The sequence below is a fragment of the Gadus morhua genome, chromosome 23 (genome assembly GCF_902167405.1).
Source record: "Gadus morhua chromosome 23, gadMor3.0, whole genome shotgun sequence".
Lineage (NCBI taxonomy): Eukaryota > Metazoa > Chordata > Actinopteri > Gadiformes > Gadidae > Gadus > Gadus morhua.
In genome coordinates this window covers 3,746,475-3,770,484 of record NC_044070.1, presented here as the reverse complement: position 1 = coordinate 3,770,484, position 24,010 = coordinate 3,746,475, and the positions used below count along the sequence as shown (strand labels likewise).

At 41.7% G+C, this 24,010-nt stretch overlaps 1 protein-coding gene across 1 annotated transcript; it reads left to right on the top strand.

Moving 5' to 3' along the window:
- The first annotated feature begins 1,703 nt into the window (after positions 1-1,703).
- Positions 1,704-23,256, top strand: LOC115537571 (uncharacterized). Its single transcript, XM_030349576.1, has 12 exons — positions 1,704-1,845; positions 2,740-2,766; positions 3,853-3,942; positions 4,837-4,863; positions 5,914-6,009; positions 6,904-6,930; positions 17,173-17,268; positions 18,163-18,189; positions 19,254-19,343; positions 20,238-20,264; positions 21,331-21,426; positions 22,321-23,256. Exons 1-12 carry the CDS (start codon positions 1,774-1,776, stop codon positions 22,414-22,416), a joined length of 771 nt encoding a protein of 256 aa, XP_030205436.1. The 5' UTR covers positions 1,704-1,773; the 3' UTR covers positions 22,417-23,256.
- The last annotated feature ends 754 nt before the right edge of the window (positions 23,257-24,010 follow it).

The window sequence follows — 24,010 nt, the reverse complement described above, 5'->3', positions numbered from 1 at the left end:
AGGGGGAGGGTGCAGAGCAGCAGCACCACCTCCGCCAAAGACTCACTTTGACTTTTGCCCAAAAATCATATTCGGAGTTTGTTTGTTTATTAATATTAATATTCGAATATATTCAAATATTTATTAATAATATTTTGACCATTAAATGACTTCAGTAAGACCTGGGCTGAATCGGAATACTTAGTACATACTATTTCTGTTCAGTGTCTACTACTTGACCGTACTACACTTGACAGTGTAGTACGGTCTACAGCTATGCGTAGAACGCCTCCGAACGCTTCCGAACATCGCCGAAACTCCACCGGATGTTTGGAGATGACGCATCTCCCCTCAGATGCCGGCAAAATTACCTTGATAAGTTACCTGTTTTCCGTCTTGTCATCGTTGCTATTAAATTAAAAATGCTCTTTTTACTTAATTACTTACTTTACTTTTTTACTCTTTTTAATGTCTCTTTTTTTCGCCGCTTTCTACAACGTCTTTCTAAGCCGCTGTTGGTAGTGTCGGGTCAGCCATCTCTTCTTCGTTTGTTACCAGACTCCGGTTGCATTGTGGGATAGTGTAGTGACCTACCGTTGTATACTGGCGGTAGTACGCATTCGGAAACGTTTTCCGTACTACACAATGCGTACTGAGCATTCGTACGCGCTATATTTGTGGCGTACTACAAAATGCATACTATAAGTATGAGTATTCGGATTCAGCCCTGGATTGGGCTTTGCGAGGTTTGTTTACCGGCGTTGCTATGGTTACCGGTCTTGCGTGATCCAACAGTTTATTAGGTTTCTAATAAATCGCTGTCTAATCAATACTTCATTCACTGCCTCTTCCGTGGTCATTACAATATTATGAATATACTGCGTCGGGTTCTCCGACGTTTCTTCCTCTTGGCCTGCCCATAACAGGTTTGAATATTAAGGGCTGCCTAATATTCCTTCGAATTTTGATTTATTTTTTGATATTCGAATTATATTCGAATCACGAAGTTCGGAGTCAAAGCCCTACGACTCAGAGTCGCATTGCTAATGAGCAACTGGCGATCAGCAGAAGGAGAGTCTTGGAAAATGGCACAGGTTTTATTATTTAGGCTAAAAACTTCATAACAACAATTTAAAGACCATTGAGAATGAAATAGCTAAAAAGGAGGATTGGAGTGGGACTTTAAAAGGGTTTTTAAGAGATTAAATGTAGTATTATATTCTTGTAGACCTTTTAATGTTGGTCTGTCCTATCATACCATTACCTGGTTTGTTTTTGTGTGTTACATGTAAACAGGCCTTGTAATGTTGGTCAGTCCTCACATACCATAACCTGGTTTGTGTTTGTGTGTTATATGTAAACAGGCCTTGTAATGTTGGTCAGTCCTCGCATACCATAACCTGGTTTGTGTTTGTGTGTAATATGTAAACAGGCCTCATAAACACTGTTGGTCTCACAAACCACGATTTGTGTGACCCCGTAAGCCTGTTGTAAGTCACATTTTTTTCTAAAAGAGAAATGATCATTTTGAAGTCAGATTTGTGTTCTGCAGATAAAATGAAAAATTTTGATATGTCTTTGAAGTTCCCCAGATGCTGCGTTAGGTGTGGTCTCATAAACCACCGCCACGCATGAATTTGCAAGATTGGTCTCGTAAACCACATTTGCGTGTGTGTGTGTGTGTGTGTGTGTGTGTGTGTGTGTGTGTGTGTGTGTGTGTGTGTGTGTGTGTGTGTGTGTGTGTGTGTGTGTGTGTGTGTGTGTTTGCAGAACGCGTTGTCTCGTCTGCCGATAATGTCGGCAAAGCGTCCGGCAACGGCAGCTTCCAGCGGCAGCAGCATGGAGAGCACGGGCCGACCAGCCCAGGTACGCCCTGACGCTAATCAACCAATCCTACTGTGGCTACTATGACACCAGCCTCTGATAGGCTGGCAGGCTAGGTTGATGCAACACAACTAGCTGGTTAGGTCGTGACAACACGTTGCTCGAGGTAAGCAGCAAAAACAACAAATTAAGTCATTTGGCAACTGGTAGATAAGTAGGTTAGATGGATGTGCCTTGGGAGGGAGAGGAGATGGGTCCGCCACAGACCCGAGCCACGGTAAGGCCGATAAACAAACATTAAAATCACCGTAATCGATCGTCAAAGTCGGTCAATTGTGTTCCCACCGTCCGGTTCCGTATCCAGAACATTCGAGTCCGGATACGACTCTTGTTCACATGAATAGGTACTCCATGGAGGGACTCCGTAGAGAGCGCCCCTTATTCATGTGTCGCATCTGGTCTTAAAGGTTCTGGATAGATACGACTAGATAGATAGATAAGACTTATGATCGCATGAATAGGGCTCTCTGTGGAGTCCCTCCTTAGAGGGCCCTATTCATGCGATCATAAGTCTTACCTGCGTGTTTTTAAATGGTGCGGAACTCGGATGGCTTCGGTTTCACCAAGTTTCATCTTTGTAAGCATTAGCCTCTCTTTCTCTCCAGAAGTGTGTTAACTTTTAAAGTGAGCTGAAGTGATTTAACCCCAGCTGGGTTCCTCAGCGTCAGGACAATCCGATCAGACTCGTGTGTCCTTGAACTGGGCTCTATGTGGAGGGCTTGGCAGTCTAGATCATGTATGAACAGGGCTATCTGTGTACGGGTGGGCAGTAGAGGTGGCTCGGTCGCGAAGCAGTCTAGATCATGTGTTAGCAGGACGCCAATCATACTAATGTGAGTACAATTGTTCTCCCCAATGTTTTTGTTTTTTTACCAGGCAGGAAGAGTTATGAGCGGTAAAGAGGTGAGTTCCATCGCAACATCAACACACCCATCCACGTTGCTGGTTTCTGGTTCACATCATTTCAGTTAGCATCAGAGCTGCATTCTGGTCTTCAAATATTGAAAAGTTATGCCTTCCTTTTAATTTGCATTATCGATGAGTAGTTTTAATTGTTTGTTTATATGCCTACCATATTTGTATCTCATTGAAAGGTTTGGTTACGCACTTATTCAAGATTTGCATGGTATTGTTAGCTGTTTGAATCCTTTCTTGACTCAAACAAGCGAAAATAAAAGCGGTCTGAAGAAGAGGATAGGTTGTCAAGATAATTTTTATTAAGAAGTTCTTTCAATTACTCAATGTTTTCCTAAGATAGTGATGAAGAGAAACTTATTGTCGGCCAGCAAAATATTTGATTTGATATTAGAGCATGATCATGGGAAAGTTACCAAGGATACATTCAGGGAGACAATGGGTGAACGATATTCTTATAGGGAAACGTTTGCATTGTGGGTAGTGAATACACAGGTAACAAAGATAAGTGGGAGTGACCATTGTGGAGAGTTTAGGATTGACGGGAGAGGCCAAGTTAAACTGCAATACACTATGGGGGAAGTGGACCCGTCGGCAAGGCGGCAAGACCATTAAAGGAATCTACACAACAGTCAGTCGATTGGCCTGGCCTCAGTATCACACTTAGTGGCTGCACTGGGAGTGCAAATGTGAATGATCTTAACCTCTCTCAGTTAGAGGGGAATGGAGGTATCTTAAGTTCCAGGGAGAATCTAAACGACAAACAAGGTTACTGTAATGTTTATAATTGTGTATTATAGTCATGATTAATATTTCCACCACAGATGGGTTCTTTTGAGTCTGGCCGTCAACATTTCCCTCGAAGCGCCGTTCATTTTGAAAGGCTACTGTGTTTCATCCACCATCACGATGTGAACCAGCCGTCGTACTTTCATCACGTCAACACTCGACCCAATGCAGCCGTGTGTGTGTGTGTGTGTGTGTGTGTGTGTGTGTGTGTGTGTGTGTGTGTGTGTGTGTGTGTGTGTGTGTGTGTGTGTGTGTGTGTGTGTGTGTGTGTGTGTGTGTTTGCAGAACGCGTTGTCTCGTCTGCCGATAATGTCGGCAAAGCGTCCGGCAGCTTCCAGCGGCAGCAGCATGGAGAGCACGGGCCGACCAGCCCAGGTACGCCCTGACGCTAATCAACCAATCCTACTGTGGCTACTATGACACCAGCCTCTGATAGGCTGGCAGGCTAGGTTGATGCAACACAACTAGCTGGTTAGGTCGTGACAACACGTTGCTCGAGGTAAGCAGCAAAAACAACAAATTAAGTCATTTGGCAACTGGTAGATAAGTAGGTTAGATGGATGTGCCTTGGGAGGGAGAGGAGATGGGTCCGCCACAGACCCGAGCCACGGTAAGGCCGATAAACAAACATTAAAATCACCGTAATCGATCGTCAAAGTCGGTCAATTGTGTTCCCACCGTCCGGTTCCGTATCCAGAACATTCGAGTCCGGATACGACTCTTGTTCACATGAATAGGTACTCCATGGAGGGACTCCGTAGAGAGCGCCCCTTATTCATGTGTCGCATCTGGTCTTAAAGGTTCTGGATAGATACGACTAGATAGATAGATAAGACTTATGATCGCATGAATAGGGCTCTCTGTGGAGTCCCTCCTTAGAGGGCCCTATTCATGCGATCATAAGTCTTACCTGCGTGTTTTTAAATGGTGCGGAACTCGGATGGCTTCGGTTTCACCAAGTTTCATCTTTGTAAGCATTAGCCTCTCTTTCTCTCCAGAAGTGTGTTAACTTTTAAAGTGAGCTGAAGTGATTTAACCCCAGCTGGGTTCCTCAGCGTCAGGACAATCCGATCAGACTCGTGTGTCCTTGAACTGGGCTCTATGTGGAGGGCTTGGCAGTCTAGATCATGTATGAACAGGGCTATCTGTGTACGGGTGGGCAGTAGAGGTGGCTCGGTCGCGAAGCAGTCTAGATCATGTGTTAGCAGGACGCCAATCATACTAATGTGAGTACAATTGTTCTCCCCAATGTTTTTGTTTTTTTACCAGGCAGGAAGAGTTATGAGCGGTAAAGAGGTGAGTTCCATCACAACATCAACACACCCATCCACGTTGCTGGTTTCTGGTTCACATCATTTCAGTTAGCATCAGAGCTGCATTCTGGTCTTCAAATATTGAAAAGTTATGCCTTCCTTTTAATTTGCATTATCGATGAGTAGTTTTAATTGTTTGTTTATATGCCTACCATATTTGTATCTCATTGAAAGGTTTGGTTACGCACTTATTCAAGATTTGCATGGTATTGTTAGCTGTTTGAATCCTTTCTTGACTCAAACAAGCGAAAATAAAAGCGGTCTGAAGAAGAGGATAGGTTGTCAAGATAATTTTTATTAAGAAGTTCTTTCAATTACTCAATGTTTTCCTAAGATAGTGATGAAGAGAAACTTATTGTCGGCCAGCAAAATATTTGATTTGATATTAGAGCATGATCATGGGAAAGTTACCAAGGATACATTCAGGGAGACAATGGGTGAACGATATTCTTATAGGGAAACGTTTGCATTGTGGGTAGTGAATACACAGGTAACAAAGATAAGTGGGAGTGACCATTGTGGAGAGTTTAGGATTGACGGGAGAGGCCAAGTTAAACTGCAATACACTATGGGGGAAGTGGACCCGTCGGCAAGGCGGCAAGACCATTAAAGGAATCTACACAACAGTCAGTCGATTGGCCTGGCCTCAGTATCACACTTAGTGGCTGCACTGGGAGTGCAAATGTGAATGATCTTAACCTCTCTCAGTTAGAGGGGAATGGAGGTATCTTAAGTTCCAGGGAGAATCTAAACGACAAACAAGGTTACTGTAATGTTTATAATTGTGTATTATAGTCATGATTAATATTTCCACCACAGATGGGTTCTTTTGAGTCTGGCCGTCAACATTTCCCTCGAAGCGCCGTTCATTTTGAAAGGCTACTGTGTTTCATCCACCATCACGATGTGAACCAGCCGTCGTACTTTCATCACGTCAACACTCGACCCAATGCAGCCGTGTGTGTGTGTGTGTGTGTGTGTGTGTGTGTGTGTGTGTGTGTGTGTGTGTGTGTGTGTGTGTGTGTGTTTGCAGAACGCGTTGTCTCGTCTGCCGATAATGTCGGCAAAGCGTCCGGCAACGGCAGCTTCCAGCGGCAGCAGCATGGAGAGCACGGGCCGACCAGCCCAGGTACGCCCTGACGCTAATCAACCAATCCTACTGTGGCTACTATGACACCAGCCTCTGATAGGCTGGCAGGCTAGGTTGATGCAACACAACTAGCTGGTTAGGTCGTGACAACACGTTGCTCGAGGTAAGCAGCAAAAACAACAAATTAAGTCATTTGGCAACTGGTAGATAAGTAGGTTAGATGGATGTGCCTTGGGAGGGAGAGGAGATGGGTCCGCCACAGACCCGAGCCACGGTAAGGCCGATAAACAAACATTAAAATCACCGTAATCGATCGTCAAAGTCGGTCAATTGTGTTCCCACCGTCCGGTTCCGTATCCAGAACATTCGAGTCCGGATACGACTCTTGTTCACATGAATAGGTACTCCATGGAGGGACTCCGTAGAGAGCGCCCCTTATTCATGTGTCGCATCTGGTCTTAAAGGTTCTGGATAGATACGACTAGATAGATAGATAAGACTTATGATCGCATGAATAGGGCTCTCTGTGGAGTCCCTCCTTAGAGGGCCCTATTCATGCGATCATAAGTCTTACCTGCGTGTTTTTAAATGGTGCGGAACTCGGATGGCTTCGGTTTCACCAAGTTTCATCTTTGTAAGCATTAGCCTCTCTTTCTCTCCAGAAGTGTGTTAACTTTTAAAGTGAGCTGAAGTGATTTAACCCCAGCTGGGTTCCTCAGCGTCAGGACAATCCGATCAGACTCGTGTGTCCTTGAACTGGGCTCTATGTGGAGGGCTTGGCAGTCTAGATCATGTATGAACAGGGCTATCTGTGTACGGGTGGGCAGTAGAGGTGGCTCGGTCGCGAAGCAGTCTAGATCATGTGTTAGCAGGACGCCAATCATACTAATGTGAGTACAATTGTTCTCCCCAATGTTTTTGTTTTTTTACCAGGCAGGAAGAGTTATGAGCGGTAAAGAGGTGAGTTCCATCACAACATCAACACACCCATCCACGTTGCTGGTTTCTGGTTCACATCATTTCAGTTAGCATCAGAGCTGCATTCTGGTCTTCAAATATTGAAAAGTTATGCCTTCCTTTTAATTTGCATTATCGATGAGTAGTTTTAATTGTTTGTTTATATGCCTACCATATTTGTATCTCATTGAAAGGTTTGGTTACGCACTTATTCAAGATTTGCATGGTATTGTTAGCTGTTTGAATCCTTTCTTGACTCAAACAAGCGAAAATAAAAGCGGTCTGAAGAAGAGGATAGGTTGTCAAGATAATTTTTATTAAGAAGTTCTTTCAATTACTCAATGTTTTCCTAAGATAGTGATGAAGAGAAACTTATTGTCGGCCAGCAAAATATTTGATTTGATATTAGAGCATGATCATGGGAAAGTTACCAAGGATACATTCAGGGAGACAATGGGTGAACGATATTCTTATAGGGAAACGTTTGCATTGTGGGTAGTGAATACACAGGTAACAAAGATAAGTGGGAGTGACCATTGTGGAGAGTTTAGGATTGACGGGAGAGGCCAAGTTAAACTGCAATACACTATGGGGGAAGTGGACCCGTCGGCAAGGCGGCAAGACCATTAAAGGAATCTACACAACAGTCAGTCGATTGGCCTGGCCTCAGTATCACACTTAGTGGCTGCACTGGGAGTGCAAATGTGAATGATCTTAACCTCTCTCAGTTAGAGGGGAATGGAGGTATCTTAAGTTCCAGGGAGAATCTAAACGACAAACAAGGTTACTGTAATGTTTATAATTGTGTATTATAGTCATGATTAATATTTCCACCACAGATGGGTTCTTTTGAGTCTGGCCGTCAACATTTCCCTCGAAGCGCCGTTCATTTTGAAAGGCTACTGTGTTTCATCCACCATCAAGATGTGAACCAGCCGTCGTACTTTCATCACGTCAACCCTCGACCCAATGCAGCCGTGTGTGTGTGTGTGTGTGTGTGTAGGCATACATGGTTTACAAGACCAATTTTCAGGGTTACTCACCAGCATTACGAGACCAATCGGGTTAAGAGACCAATTTTGATGGTCTCGTAAACCTAAAACTTTGTATTGTTATAATTATTGAATATTAATTGTTTAAGTCATTTTGAATATATGTGTGATTACATATTTGCTAGTGTTATGAGTTAATATAGTTGTTATACTGTTATGGCCCACCCCCTGCCTTTCTGACGTTCACACATATTGGTCTCACAAACCAGGACGTGTTTGTGAGACCATGCCGTGTGTGTCGGACAGCGCCACCACAGGCTGCAAGTGACATTGCATTTTACACACAATCCCGCGAAAACATACACAATTTCCCGCGAAAATATACGCAACGCGGGTACTGCAGTGGGCTTGCAGTGCGGACCAGCCGGACTAGCGAGCGGGATGAACTTGGAAAAGTAAGACTGCTTTTTGTACTTATTATTTATTGTTATCTATTCTTCTTCTTATTGCTGCTCTTCTATCTTATCTTATCTTATCTTATCTTGTCTTATCTTGTCTTATCTTGTCTTGTCTTGTCTTGTCTTGTCTTGTCTTGTCTTGTCTTATCTTATTTTATCTTATTGCCAGCATGAATTAAGGTTCATGCTGGTTGCTAACTAACAGGTTAGGCCTACTCTAAAACCTTAGGGAGATATCTGATAACTACACACACTGTTAATATATTTATTATGTTTGTCGTCGTTTAGCGATGAAGAGAGTGACGCTGTTATGTCGATATCAGGAATTGCCCTGCTTAGAAACATATTTGGCGCCCTTGCAGCCTCTTTGTGTGTCTTTGTGTGACTGTCTGTGAACGTGGATTTTTGACCGTCAAAGGAAAATAACAAGCGTTAACATGATTGAGACGGAAATATCGCTTCAAATCCTGTCTGTGTTTTTAAGCCGTTTAACAAGATGATCTTGAACCCAACGTTTGACTTCCAGTAGTTCCCTCCCCTGGCCTGAAAACACTCCGCTGTGAAGCTAGGTTTGTGGGAGAGGGTTAATTTGCTTTGTTTTAAAACAAACGCAGCACCTTTTTGTGAGAATTCCCGTTGTTGGCATCACGACTGTTACAGCCGGACCAGAGCTCGTGTAAACGGCTCTTTACTAGCGATAGGCTGCACTTTTATTCGATGGGTAGGTTGTGTTGTTTGCATAAAATATTGTTGCTCTATAATCCCGAATTATCGTTTATGAGCTTTGTACAGATTTTAGACCAGGTCTGGCTGATTCGATAGATGTATAACATCCCTATTATTTTTTATTAGTGCATTGATGAACATTGTATTCTGTTTTTATCGCTAAAAGCGACCAATTTCTAAAACAACAGACTCAGTCAGAGCAGTAATTTCATTGATTACATTTTCGTGTCGCAATATATAAGCACATGGCTAATTTCAATATTCAAATGAGCCATTTGTTGATGGGCCGCGGCAGTTGCTACCACCAGGCTGTCAATCAAGCTCTCAGCGACAGAGAACTTATGTTAGCCTTTATCTATCCAGATAAAAACATTAAGAACAGTTTCTGTATGATGTTTATTAGACCCCTGTAATCTGAATTGGAAGGGCACGTTGTCATGAGCTGTATCTTGTATATTTAGCTATGTGGTATGCATCTATATGTAATCTGGTGGCAGAACATTAACATTTAAAACTGGATCATATCAAACAAATATCTGCTTGCGTGTCCCTGTGTATGAAAAGTGTGCTCCTTTTTGATGTGAAGGAAATGGCCGCCCTAGGAATAACTGAAGATGACACATATAGATGAAGATTTAAAGAATATATAGATCACAGACATGCGGCATGTTTGTAATCTCACAATATGATCCAGTAACGTGTTTGGTGATTAGCATTTAGAAAGGCGTTGAGGTTAAAATACAGTAAATTAAAAATGTTACATAATTATTTGGATATTGGCTCAAAAGCAATCAGTGACTTTATTTCAGCTAACTTTAACAAACACTCACATTCCACCCATAATTAAATGTGCACTGTCAGCATAAACATGCATTAATGGGGGTCCTTTTTTGGGTCCTTTTTTTTAATTTACCCATTGCTATGGTGAATCCCTGTATCTGAGCGTGAACTCAGAGTTCAGGGTTAGACTCAGAGTTTATTGAATCTCCTGTCTGTTATATCCCTCAGGTCTAAGATTGAAGCAAATGTCAACATTGTACAACTGAATCCCTTTTAGTAAGTTCAGCCCTTTTTAGTAATTGTACCATTGAGAAGGTGGACAATACATCTGTTATATCAACTAAACTTCCAATTTCAGTTCAGTTCACCTTTAAGCTGTGTTGGTGACTAACATAATATCTTTTTAGGCCACAGCTAAAATGAGTTCTGATAATGCTATATATTTGTAAGGACTAACTTGACACGATATTTTGCAGTGAGGCGAGGCAGAATAGACCCGATTTGTGCAGCACAACATCAAGTGAGGCAGAAGAAGGACAGCGCGTTGTGTGTCTCGAAATACATCAGCCCCATCAAAGGTACGTTTTTACTTTAAACCCTGTGTGTATTGCGTACTGTAAGTGCTTGATTTGAGATTTGATCATGTCTGATGTCTTGTCTATCAAAGCCCCCAAATCACAATAGCATGAGCATTTTTAGGTACGTTTTAGTAGTTTTTGGTCAATTGTGGTCAGATTTTGTGTCTCCCACAATCTTGCTCAAAGTGGTTTGTCAGTACACTGTGTCAGAATAGATTCAAACACAGGAAGTGCTTTAAAATGGCCTGAAACAATGCTAAATACTGCTTCTGTATATGACTAGGATTCAGTATGGCTTGTGTGTTTTTTGTGTTTGCATGATCATGGTTTGCGAGGCCAGTGTTTGGCATATGAGGACAACAGTGAAACAATGTAACCAATTCTTTAGTACAAAGACTTGTGTGTGTTTGTGTGTGGCCCAGTGATGGTTTATAAGGACAGAGTTAGGCATACAAGGTCATACAGTAAAATGCAGTATGTCACATCAGTTTTGCATGACTTTAAATATTGCCTTGCTGATTTTATGGGGCACGATATATCAGTACATAGAGAGTTCTACCGTCTGTCAGAGCCTACCATACAGAGTGCAAGAACTTCCAAGTTGCTCCTTGCACTGGAAAAGGGAAAGATGCATGAGCTTAAAGGAAAATCTCTTGATGAAATTGAAGGTATTTTAATTCTCATGGTCTTTTTGTAAAATGTAGACTTAAAGGGGTTATAGTATGTATTTAAAGAAATCGTGGTTTTATGGGATCTTCATGACATGATGTAACCTTTTTTGTTTTATAACCAAATTAAAGCACTTTCCCATTATTCGTCCAGATTTCACAGATGATGATGACGATGAGAGTGAGCAGGAACAAACCACTGACAACAAAGCAGTGGAAGATTGTCCTCGTGAACTGAACGGTATGTATTTTGAATGTGATCTAGCATGTTGGTACACATAGTACAAACTACATACTACTGGAAACTAGCTCTAGACACTCCATTGATTAATTTATTACCCATTCCATCATCAGCAAATGTCTTGAAGTGTCAAGGCAGAATCATATACAACCAGTGTTGTGTAAAGAAAGTAATTAGTTATAGTTACAAATTACTCCTCCCAAAAAGTAATTGCGTTAGTAACTCGGTTACCGCATTGTAAAATGTGACGTTATTTTTTTCTTCAGACAGAGGCTGATCCCTAGAGTTCAATGTAAAATGTACAGTATAATAAAAGTAATGACGTTTTGGAACATTGATGCCAATAAATCTATTTTAGCAGAAACCAAGAATAAACGATGAACAGTGGAAATGGCCATAACATATCTTCTTTGAAGGCTGCAGATAAATGTGAAACAGAAATCTAAAGACACATTTTTGACTGAAAATAGAACCCTGAAACCTTTCTTGGATCAGGATATGAGCTTTCAATACAATTTAACCTGTCTGATCTATTTCTGCTTTCATTGAGCGAACTGATGTTGGAAATTAGTGTTATTGAAATTGCTCAATAATATTTACAAAATAATCAACTGTAAATAATGTTCAATATATTGCATTACAAAATTGAACAACAGATACTATTTATTAAAATGCATCTACTATGCTCTCCTGTTACACATTTTTTACCATCATTTCAAATTTTCATCTAATAATTTCACTTTTTTTATTACGCTTGTTTTCATCAACTGTTATTTATTTATTTATTGATAGGAAGTGGTGTGTTTGCATTGGAGCCAATTCGTAAAGGCTCCCAAATCACAATAAGCTTTTATCTTATTAATTAGCTTTTTTTTAGTTATTGGTCAGTTTTAGGCCATTTTTAGGTCAGTTTCAGTAGTGTTTGGTCAATTGTGGTCAGATTTTGTGTCCCCCACAATCTTGCCCAAAGATATTTGTCAGTACGCTGTGTCAGAGTAGATCCAAACACAGGAAGTGCTTTACAGTGACATGAAACAATGCTAAATACTGCTTCTGTATGTGACTAGGATTCAGTATGGCTTGTGTGTTTTTTGTGTTTGCATGATCATGGTTTGCGAGGCCAGTGTTTGGCATATGAGGACAACAGTGAAACAATGTAACCAATTCTTTAGTACAAAGACTTGTGTGTGTTTGTGTGTGGCCCAGTGATGGTTTATAAGGACAGAGTTAGGCATACAAGGTCATACAGTAAAATGCAGTATGTCACATCAGTTTTGCATGACTTTAAATATTGCCTTGCTGATTTTATGGGGCACGATATATATCAGTACATAGAGAGTTCTACCGTCTGTCAGAGCCTACCATACAGAGTGCAAGAATTTCCAAGTTGCTCCTTGCACTGGAAAAGCGAAAGATGCATGAGCTTAAAGGAAAATCTCTTGATGAAATTGAAGGTATTTTAATTCTCATCTTCTTTTTGTAAAATGTAGACTTAAAGGGGTTATAGTATGTATTTAAAGAAATCGTGGTTTTATGGGATCTTCATGACATGATGTAACCTTTTTTGTTTTATAACCAAATTAAAGCACTTTCCCATTATTCGTCCAGATTTCACAGATGATGATGACGATGAGAGTGAGCAGGAACAAACCACTGACAACAAAGCAGTGGAAGATTGTCCTCGTGAACTGAACGGTATGTATTTTGAATGTGATCTAGCATGTTGGTACACATAGTACAAACTACATACTACTGGAAACTAGCTCTAGACACTCCATTGATTAATTTATTACCCATTCCATCATCAGCAAATGTCTTGAAGTGTCAAGGCAGAATCATATACAACCAGTGTTGTGTAAAGAAAGTAATTAGTTATAGTTACAAATTACTCCTCCCAAAAAGTAATTGCGTTAGTAACTCGGTTACCGCATTGTAAAATGTGACGTTATTTTTTTCTTCAGACAGAGGCTGATCCCTAGAGTTCAATGTAAAATGTACAGTATAATAAAAGTAATGACGTTTTGGAACATTGATGCCAATAAATCTATTTTAGCAGAAACCAAGAATAAACGATGAACAGTGGAAATGGCCATAACATATCTTCTTTGAAGGCTGCAGATAAATGTGAAACAGAAATCTAAAGACACATTTTTGACTGAAAATAGAACCCTGAAACTTTTCTTGGATCAGGATATGAGCTTTCAATACAATTTAACCTGTCTGATCTATTTCTGCTTTCATTGAGCGAACTGATGTTGGAAATTAGTGTTATTGAAATTGCTCAATAATATTTACAAAATAATCAACTGTAAATAATGTTCAATATATTGCATTACAAAATTGAACAACAGATACTATTTATTAAAATGCATCTACTATGCTCTCCTGTTACACATTTTTCAGACATGTACACTCCTGAAGGTGACAGACTCCTTCCTGTACTTAAGGGTACGATCAAGTTGAATTTTAATACATATCAAGTTTATAATTTCCAGTGCATAACCTTCGGCAGTTTCTAGGCCTATAGAGAAAGGTCATCATCAAATGAAGTTAGCCATACTAACAAACAATTATGTCATCTTGTTTGTTTTCAGTCCCTAAAGCCAATACACGAAGACAATGGACAAAAGCAGAAGAAAATGCTGTGATGAGACACTTCAAGTCTCATGTAATTAAAGGCAATTTGGCGTCCAAGCAGGAGTGTTCCCTCTGCAAAGAATGTGAGCCAGCACTAAAAAAAAGAACGATCCAAAATATCAGGTACTTTGTTAGAAATAAGTGGCTGACGTTTAAGCGCCGCCGCCAACCAAATTGAGTAACTATATCTACCTAGCCAGCGTTGTTCAACTTGTTCAGTTCTTGATTGTTATCATATATTATTACGTTTAGTGTTTTTAATGTTTAACGTTTTTTTTAAATATATATATGTTCGATGTTGCACGTTACCCCGATGGAATAAATTTATTGAGATTTAAATATTTTATTGTGATAGTTAATGTTCTTTAGAATAGTTACATCAATATGTAATGCTGCACAAAAAATTGAAGGCTTTAAATAGACCCTGTGATTGGTATCGGATATCGGCCCAAAACATCCACCTCTAACGTCCACCACATTTTTATGGGTGAGTAAGGCTCCAACACCAACAACTGCTGCATTTGAACTCCATTGTTTGTGTTGTCTTTTTAGAATATATCTATGGTGTCATACAACAGCTTGTGTTTGTTACTCTTCCTCAACATGCCAAACATGGAAGTAGTAGAAAACAATAGATGACGCGCAGACAACTCAGTTCGTTTTCCTTTTCTTTTCTTAATTTCTTTTGTTAATTCAGAAGGAGGTTCAGTCTCAAATTCATAACCTTAACAAATCATAAAGGAAAAATACTAATACTGCATTATCAGCTTCCATAAACAATCAGAAGAAATAAACAATCCATTCAAGAAGCACAATTACTATTACTTTACGTGCTGTTAGAGATTTTAATCATGCAGCCCCATATGTCAGTGGAGAGAGTAGACGGGAGTCCAGGATGTCTTGCGTTGAAAAGGTTTATTTACTTGATCCAGGAGACGTGACTGAATGATCAGTACACGTTATGTTCTGATGCTCCTTTCATTATTTTTCATTCATTCGGAAGTGTCTGGCCTCTGGGGAAACCACCACACAGATAATGTCATAAGTTTGAGCCATGCCCAAATATGGACAGATCCAACACATCTACAATATACAGAATTGAGTCTACTCAGGACCTTTGTTCTCCATCCAACATAATATCAAACCTCTCACTCCAGTTACCTCAACCTACCATGCGATACTAAAAACTTGCAGTTTTGTATGTATTCTTTGTACTGACACTATAGCAGCAACCAAAGCTTGCAGTTTTGGTTGATCGCTGCTCAGCATCCAGAGCAGGCTGGCAGTAGGCAGGCAGAAGGCTCCCCTGCCAGGGGGACAACAGCAGAGAGCATCGGATGCAGGGATCAGATTGCTTTGACTTGTAAACTATGCTAAACTTGCTACTAACTTATTATTTTTTTCCTCGGTTGATACGTGGCGTGTGAGGGGGAGGGTGCAGAGCAGCAGCACCACCTCCGCCAAAGACTCACTTTGACTTTTGCCCAAAAATCATATTCGGAGTTTGTTTGTTTATTAATATTAATATTCGAATATATTCAAATATTTATTAATAATATTTTGACCATTAAATGACTTCAGTAAGACCTGGGCTGAATCGGAATACTTAGTACATACTATTTCTGTTCAGTGTCTACTACTTGACCGTACTACACTTGACAGTGTAGTACGGTCTACAGCTATGCGTAGAACGCCTCCGAACGCTTCCGAACATCGCCGAAACTCCACCGGATGTTTGGAGATGACGCATCTCCCCTCAGATGCCGGCAAAATTACCTTGATAAGTTACCTGTTTTCCGTCTTGTCATCGTTGCTATTAAATTAAAAATGCTCTTTTTACTTAATTACTTACTTTACTTTTTTACTCTTTTTAATGTCTCTTTTTTTCGCCGCTTTCTACAACGTCTTTCTAAGCCGCTGTTGGTAGTGTCGGGTCAGCCATCTCTTCTTCGTTTGTTACCAGACTCCGGTTGCATTGTGGGATAGTGTAGTGACCTACCGTTGTATACTGGCGGTAGTACGCATTCGGAAACGTTTTCCGTACTACACAATGCGTACTGAGCATTCGTACGCGCTATATTTGTGGCGTACTACAAAATGCATACTATAAGTATGAGTATTCGGATTCAGCCCTGGATTGGGCTTTGCGAGGTTTGTTTACCGGCGTTGCTATGGTTACCGGTCTTGCGTGATCCAACAGTTTATTAGGTTTCTAATAAATCGCTGTCTAATCAATACTTCATTCACTGCCTCTTCCGTGGTCATTACAATATTATGAATATACTGCGTCGGGTTCTCCGACGTTTCTTCCTCTTGGCCTGCCCATAACAGGTTTGAATATTAAGGGCTGCCTAATATTCCTTCGAATTTTGATTTATTTTTTGATATTCGAATTATATTCGAATCACGAAGTTCGGAGTCAAAGCCCTACGACTCAGAGTCGCATTGCTAATGAGCAACTGGCGATCAGCAGAAGGAGAGTCTTGGAAAATGGCACAGGTTTTATTATTTAGGCTAAAAACTTCATAACAACAATTTAAAGACCATTGAGAATGAAATAGCTAAAAAGGAGGATTGGAGTGGGACTTTAAAAGGGTTTTTAAGAGATTAAATGTAGTATTATATTCTTGTAGACCTTTTAATGTTGGTCTGTCCTATCATACCATTACCTGGTTTGTTTTTGTGTGTTACATGTAAACAGGCCTTGTAATGTTGGTCAGTCCTCACATACCATAACCTGGTTTGTGTTTGTGTGTTATATGTAAACAGGCCTTGTAATGTTGGTCAGTCCTCGCATACCATAACCTGGTTTGTGTTTGTGTGTAATATGTAATCAGGCCTCATAAACACTGTTGGTCTCACAAACCACGATTTGTGTGACCCCGTAAGCCTGTTGTAAGTCACATTTTTTTCTAAAAGAGAAATGATCATTTTGAAGTCAGATTTGTGTTCTGCAGATAAAATGAAAAATTTTGATATGTCTTTGAAGTTCCCCAGATGCTGCGTTAGGTGTGGTCTCATAAACCACCGCCACGCATGAATTTGCAAGATTGGTCTCGTAAACCACATTTGCGTGTGTGTGTGTGTGTGTGTGTGTGTGTGTGTGTGTGTGTGTGTGTGTGTGTGTGTGTGTGTGTGTGTGTGTGTGTGTGTGTGTGTTTGCAGAACGCGTTGTCTCGTCTGCCGATAATGTCGGCAAAGCGTCCGGCAACGGCAGCTTCCAGCGGCAGCAGCATGGAGAGCACGGGCCGACCAGCCCAGGTACGCCCTGACGCTAATCAACCAATCCTACTGTGGCTACTATGACACCAGCCTCTGATAGGCTGGCAGGCTAGGTTGATGCAACACAACTAGCTGGTTAGGTCGTGACAACACGTTGCTCGAGGTAAGCAGCAAAAACAACAAATTAAGTCATTTGGCAACTGGTAGATAAGTAGGTTAGATGGATGTGCCTTGGGAGGGAGAGGAGATGGGTCCGCCACAGACCCGAGCCACGGTAAGGCCGATAAACAAACATTAAAATCACCGTAATCGATCGTCAAAGTCGGTCAATTGTGTTCCCACCGTCCGGTTCCGTATCCAGAACATTCGAGTCCGGATACGACTCTTGTTCACATGAATAGGTACTCCATGGAGGGACTCCGTAGAGAGCGCCCCTTATTCATGTGTCGCATCTGGTCTTAAAGGTTCTGGATAGATACGACTAGATAGATAGATAAGACTTATGATCGCATGAATAGGGCTCTCTGTGGAGTCCCTCCTTAGAGGGCCCTATTCATGCGATCATAAGTCTTACCTGCGTGTTTTTAAATAATGCGGAACTCGGATGGCTTCGGTTTCACCAAGTTTCATCTTTGTAAGCATTAGCCTCTCTTTCTCTCCAGAAGTGTGTTAACTTTTAAAGTGAGCTGAAGTGATTTAACCCCAGCTGGGTTCCTCAGCGTCAGGACAATCCGATCAGACTCGTGTGTCCTTGAACTGGGCTCTATGTGGAGGGCTTGGCAGTCTAGATCATGTATGAACAGGGCTATCTGTGTACGGGTGGGCAGTAGAGGTGGCTCGGTCGCGAAGCAGTCTAGATCATGTGTTAGCAGGACGCCAATCATACTAATGTGAGTACAATTGTTCTCCCCAATGTTTTTGTTTTTTTACCAGGCAGGAAGAGTTATGAGCGGTAAAGAGGTGAGTTCCATCGCAACATCAACACACCCATCCACGTTGCTGGTTTCTGGTTCACATCATTTCAGTTAGCATCAGAGCTGCATTCTGGTCTTCAAATATTGAAAAGTTATGCCTTCCTTTTAATTTGCATTATCGATGAGTAGTTTTAATTGTTTGTTTATATGCCTACCATATTTGTATCTCATTGAAAGGTTTGGTTACGCACTTATTCAAGATTTGCATGGTATTGTTAGCTGTTTGAATCCTTTCTTGACTCAAACAAGCGAAAATAAAAGCGGTCTGAAGAAGAGGATAGGTTGTCAAGATAATTTTTATTAAGAAGTTCTTTCAATTACTCAATGTTTTCCTAAGATAGTGATGAAGAGAAACTTATTGTCGGCCAGCAAAATATTTGATTTGATATTAGAGCATGATCATGGGAAAGTTACCAAGGATACATTCAGGGAGACAATGGGTGAACGATATTCTTATAGGGAAACGTTTGCATTGTGGGTAGTGAATACACAGGTAACAAAGATAAGTGGGAGTGACCATTGTGGAGAGTTTAGGATTGACGGGAGAGGCCAAGTTAAACTGCAATACACTATGGGGGAAGTGGACCCGTCGGCAAGGCGGCAAGACCATTAAAGGAATCTACACAACAGTCAGTCGATTGGCCTGGCCTCAGTATCACACTTAGTGGCTGCACTGGGAGTGCAAATGTGAATGATCTTAACCTCTCTCAGTTAGAGGGGAATGGAGGTATCTTAAGTTCCAGGGAGAATCTAAACGACAAACAAGGTTACTGTAATGTTTATAATTGTGTATTATAGTCATGATTAATATTTCCACCACAGATGGGTTCTTTTGAGTCTGGCCGTCAACATTTCCCTCGAAGCGCCGTTCATTTTGAAAGGCTACTGTGTTTCATCCACCATCACGATGTGAACCAGCCGTCGTACTTTCATCACGTCAACACTCGACCCAATGCAGCCGTGTGTGTGTGTGTGTGTGTGTGTGTGTGTGTGTGTGTGTGTGTGTGTGTGTGTGTGTGTGTGTGTGTGTGTGTGTGTGTGTGTTTGCAGAACGCGTTGTCTCGTCTGCCGATAATGTCGGCAAAGCGTCCGGCAGCTTCCAGCGGCAGCAGCATGGAGAGCACGGGCCGACCAGCCCAGGTACGCCCTGACGCTAATCAACCAATCCTACTGTGGCTACTATGACACCAGCCTCTGATAGGCTGGCAGGCTAGGTTGATGCAACACAACTAGCTGGTTAGGTCGTGACAACACGTTGCTCGAGGTAAGCAGCAAAAACAACAAATTAAGTCATTTGGCAACTGGTAGATAAGTAGGTTAGATGGATGTGCCTTGGGAGGGAGAGGAGATGGGTCCGCCACAGACCCGAGCCACGGTAAGGCCGATAAACAAACATTAAAATCACCGTAATCGATCGTCAAAGTCGGTCAATTGTGTTCCCACCGTCCGGTTCCGTATCCAGAACATTCGAGTCCGGATACGACTCTTGTTCACATGAATAGGTACTCCATGGAGGGACTCCGTAGAGAGCGCCCCTTATTCATGTGTCGCATCTGGTCTTAAAGGTTCTGGATAGATACGACTAGATAGATAGATAAGACTTATGATCGCATGAATAGGGCTCTCTGTGGAGTCCCTCCTTAGAGGGCCCTATTCATGCGATCATAAGTCTTACCTGCGTGTTTTTAAATGGTGCGGAACTCGGATGGCTTCGGTTTCACCAAGTTTCATCTTTGTAAGCATTAGCCTCTCTTTCTCTCCAGAAGTGTGTTAACTTTTAAAGTGAGCTGAAGTGATTTAACCCCAGCTGGGTTCCTCAGCGTCAGGACAATCCGATCAGACTCGTGTGTCCTTGAACTGGGCTCTATGTGGAGGGCTTGGCAGTCTAGATCATGTATGAACAGGGCTATCTGTGTACGGGTGGGCAGTAGAGGTGGCTCGGTCGCGAAGCAGTCTAGATCATGTGTTAGCAGGACGCCAATCATACTAATGTGAGTACAATTGTTCTCCCCAATGTTTTTGTTTTTTTACCAGGCAGGAAGAGTTATGAGCGGTAAAGAGGTGAGTTCCATCACAACATCAACACACCCATCCACGTTGCTGGTTTCTGGTTCACATCATTTCAGTTAGCATCAGAGCTGCATTCTGGTCTTCAAATATTGAAAAGTTATGCCTTCCTTTTAATTTGCATTATCGATGAGTAGTTTTAATTGTTTGTTTATATGCCTACCATATTTGTATCTCATTGAAAGGTTTGGTTACGCACTTATTCAAGATTTGCATGGTATTGTTAGCTGTTTGAATCCTTTCTTGACTCAAACAAGCGAAAATAAAAGCGGTCTGAAGAAGAGGATAGGTTGTCAAGATAATTTTTATTAAGAAGTTCTTTCAATTACTCAATGTTTTCCTAAGATAGTGATGAAGAGAAACTTATTGTCGGCCAGCAAAATATTTGATTTGATATTAGAGCATGATCATGGGAAAGTTACCAAGGATACATTCAGGGAGACAATGGGTGAACGATATTCTTATAGGGAAACGTTTGCATTGTGGGTAGTGAATACACAGGTAACAAAGATAAGTGGGAGTGACCATTGTGGAGAGTTTAGGATTGACGGGAGAGGCCAAGTTAAACTGCAATACACTATGGGGGAAGTGGACCCGTCGGCAAGGCGGCAAGACCATTAAAGGAATCTACACAACAGTCAGTCGATTGGCCTGGCCTCAGTATCACACTTAGTGGCTGCACTGGGAGTGCAAATGTGAATGATCTTAACCTCTCTCAGTTAGAGGGGAATGGAGGTATCTTAAGTTCCAGGGAGAATCTAAACGACAAACAAGGTTACTGTAATGTTTATAATTGTGTATTATAGTCATGATTAATATTTCCACCACAGATGGGTTCTTTTGAGTCTGGCCGTCAACATTTCCCTCGAAGCGCCGTTCATTTTGAAAGGCTACTGTGTTTCATCCACCATCACGATGTGAACCAGCCGTCGTACTTTCATCACGTCAACACTCGACCCAATGCAGCCGTGTGTGTGTGTGTGTGTGTGTGTGTGTGTGTGTGTGTGTGTGTGTGTGTGTGTGTGTGTGTGTGTGTGTGTGTGTGTGTGTGTGTTTGCAGAACGCGTTGTCTCGTCTGCCGATAATGTCGGCAAAGCGTCCGGCAACGGCAGCTTCCAGCGGCAGCAGCATGGAGAGCACGGGCCGACCAGCCCAGGTACGCCCTGACGCTAATCAACCAATCCTACTGTGGCTACTATGACACCAGCCTCTGATAGGCTGGCAGGCTAGGTTGATGCAACACAACTAGCTGGTTAGGTCGTGACAACACGTTGCTCGAGGTAAGCAGCAAAAACAACAAATTAAGTCATTTGGCAACTGGTAGATAAGTAGGTTAGATGGATGTGCCTTGGGAGGGAGAGGAGATGGGTCCGCCACAGACCCGAGCCACGGTAAGGCCGATAAACAAACATTAAAATCACCGTAATCGATCGTCAAAGTCGGTCAATTGTGTTCCCACCGTCCGGTTCCGTATCCAGAACATTCGAGTCCGGATACGACTCTTGTTCACATGAATAGGTACTCCATGGAGGGACTCCGTAGAGAGCGCCCCTTATTCATGTGTCGCATCTGGTCTTAAAGGTTCTGGATAGATACGACTAGATAGATAGATAAGACTTATGATCGCATGAATAGGGCTCTCTGTGGAGTCCCTCCTTAGAGGGCCCTATTCATGCGATCATAAGTCTTACCTGCGTGTTTTTAAATGGTGCGGAACTCGGATGGCTTCGGTTTCACCAAGTTTCATCTTTGTAAGCATTAGCCTCTCTTTCTCTCCAGAAGTGTGTTAACTTTTAAAGTGAGCTGAAGTGATTTAACCCCAGCTGGGTTCCTCAGCGTCAGGACAATCCGATCAGACTCGTGTGTCCTTGAACTGGGCTCTATGTGGAGGGCTTGGCAGTCTAGATCATGTATGAACAGGGCTATCTGTGTACGGGTGGGCAGTAGAGGTGGCTCGGTCGCGAAGCAGTCTAGATCATGTGTTAGCAGGACGCCAATCATACTAATGTGAGTACAATTGTTCTCCCCAATGTTTTTGTTTTTTTACCAGGCAGGAAGAGTTATGAGCGGTAAAGAGGTGAGTTCCATCACAACATCAACACACCCATCCACGTTGCTGGTTTCTGGTTCACATCATTTCAGTTAGCATCAGAGCTGCATTCTGGTCTTCAAATATTGAAAAGTTATGCCTTCCTTTTAATTTGCATTATCGATGAGTAGTTTTAATTGTTTGTTTATATGCCTACCATATTTGTATCTCATTGAAAGGTTTGGTTACGCACTTATTCAAGATTTGCATGGTATTGTTAGCTGTTTGAATCCTTTCTTGACTCAAACAAGCGAAAATAAAAGCGGTCTGAAGAAGAGGATAGGTTGTCAAGATAATTTTTATTAAGAAGTTCTTTCAATTACTCAATGTTTTCCTAAGATAGTGATGAAGAGAAACTTATTGTCGGCCAGCAAAATATTTGATTTGATATTAGAGCATGATCATGGGAAAGTTACCAAGGATACATTCAGGGAGACAATGGGTGAACGATATTCTTATAGGGAAACGTTTGCATTGTGGGTAGTGAATACACAGGTAACAAAGATAAGTGGGAGTGACCATTGTGGAGAGTTTAGGATTGACGGGAGAGGCCAAGTTAAACTGCAATACACTATGGGGGAAGTGGACCCGTCGGCAAGGCGGCAAGACCATTAAAGGAATCTACACAACAGTCAGTCGATTGGCCTGGCCTCAGTATCACACTTAGTGGCTGCACTGGGAGTGCAAATGTGAATGATCTTAACCTCTCTCAGTTAGAGGGGAATGGAGGTATCTTAAGTTCCAGGGAGAATCTAAACGACAAACAAGGTTACTGTAATGTTTATAATTGTGTATTATAGTCATGATTAATATTTCCACCACAGATGGGTTCTTTTGAGTCTGGCCGTCAACATTTCCCTCGAAGCGCCGTTCATTTTGAAAGGCTACTGTGTTTCATCCACCATCAAGATGTGAACCAGCCGTCGTACTTTCATCACGTCAACCCTCGACCCAATGCAGCCGTGTGTGTGTGTGTGTGTGTGTGTGTAGGCATACATGGTTTACAAGACCAATTTTCAGGGTTACTCACCAGCATTACGAGACCAATCGGGTTAAGAGACCAATTTTGATGGTCTCGTAAACCTAAAACTTTGTATTGTTATAATTATTGAATATTAATTGTTTAAGTCATTTTGAATATATGTGTGATTACATATTTGCTAGTGTTATGAGTTAATATAGTTGTTATACTGTTATGGCCCACCCCCTGCCTTTCTGACGTTCACACATATTGGTCTCACAAACCAGGACGTGTTTGTGAGACCATGCCGTGTGTGTCGGACAGCGCCACCACAGGCTGCAAGTGACATTGCATTTTACACACAATCCCGCGAAAACATACACAATTTCCCGCGAAAATATACGCAACGCGGGTACTGCAGTGGGCTTGCAGTGCGGACCAGCCGGACTAGCGAGCGGGATGAACTTGGAAAAGTAAGACTGCTTTTTGTACTTATTATTTATTGTTATCTATTCTTCTTCTTATTGCTGCTCTTCTATCTTATCTTATCTTATCTTATCTTGTCTTATCTTGTCTTATCTTGTCTTGTCTTGTCTTGTCTTGTCTTGTCTTGTCTTGTCTTGTCTTGTCTTATCTTATTTTATCTTATTGCCAGCATGAATTAAGGTTCATGCTGGTTGCTAACTAACA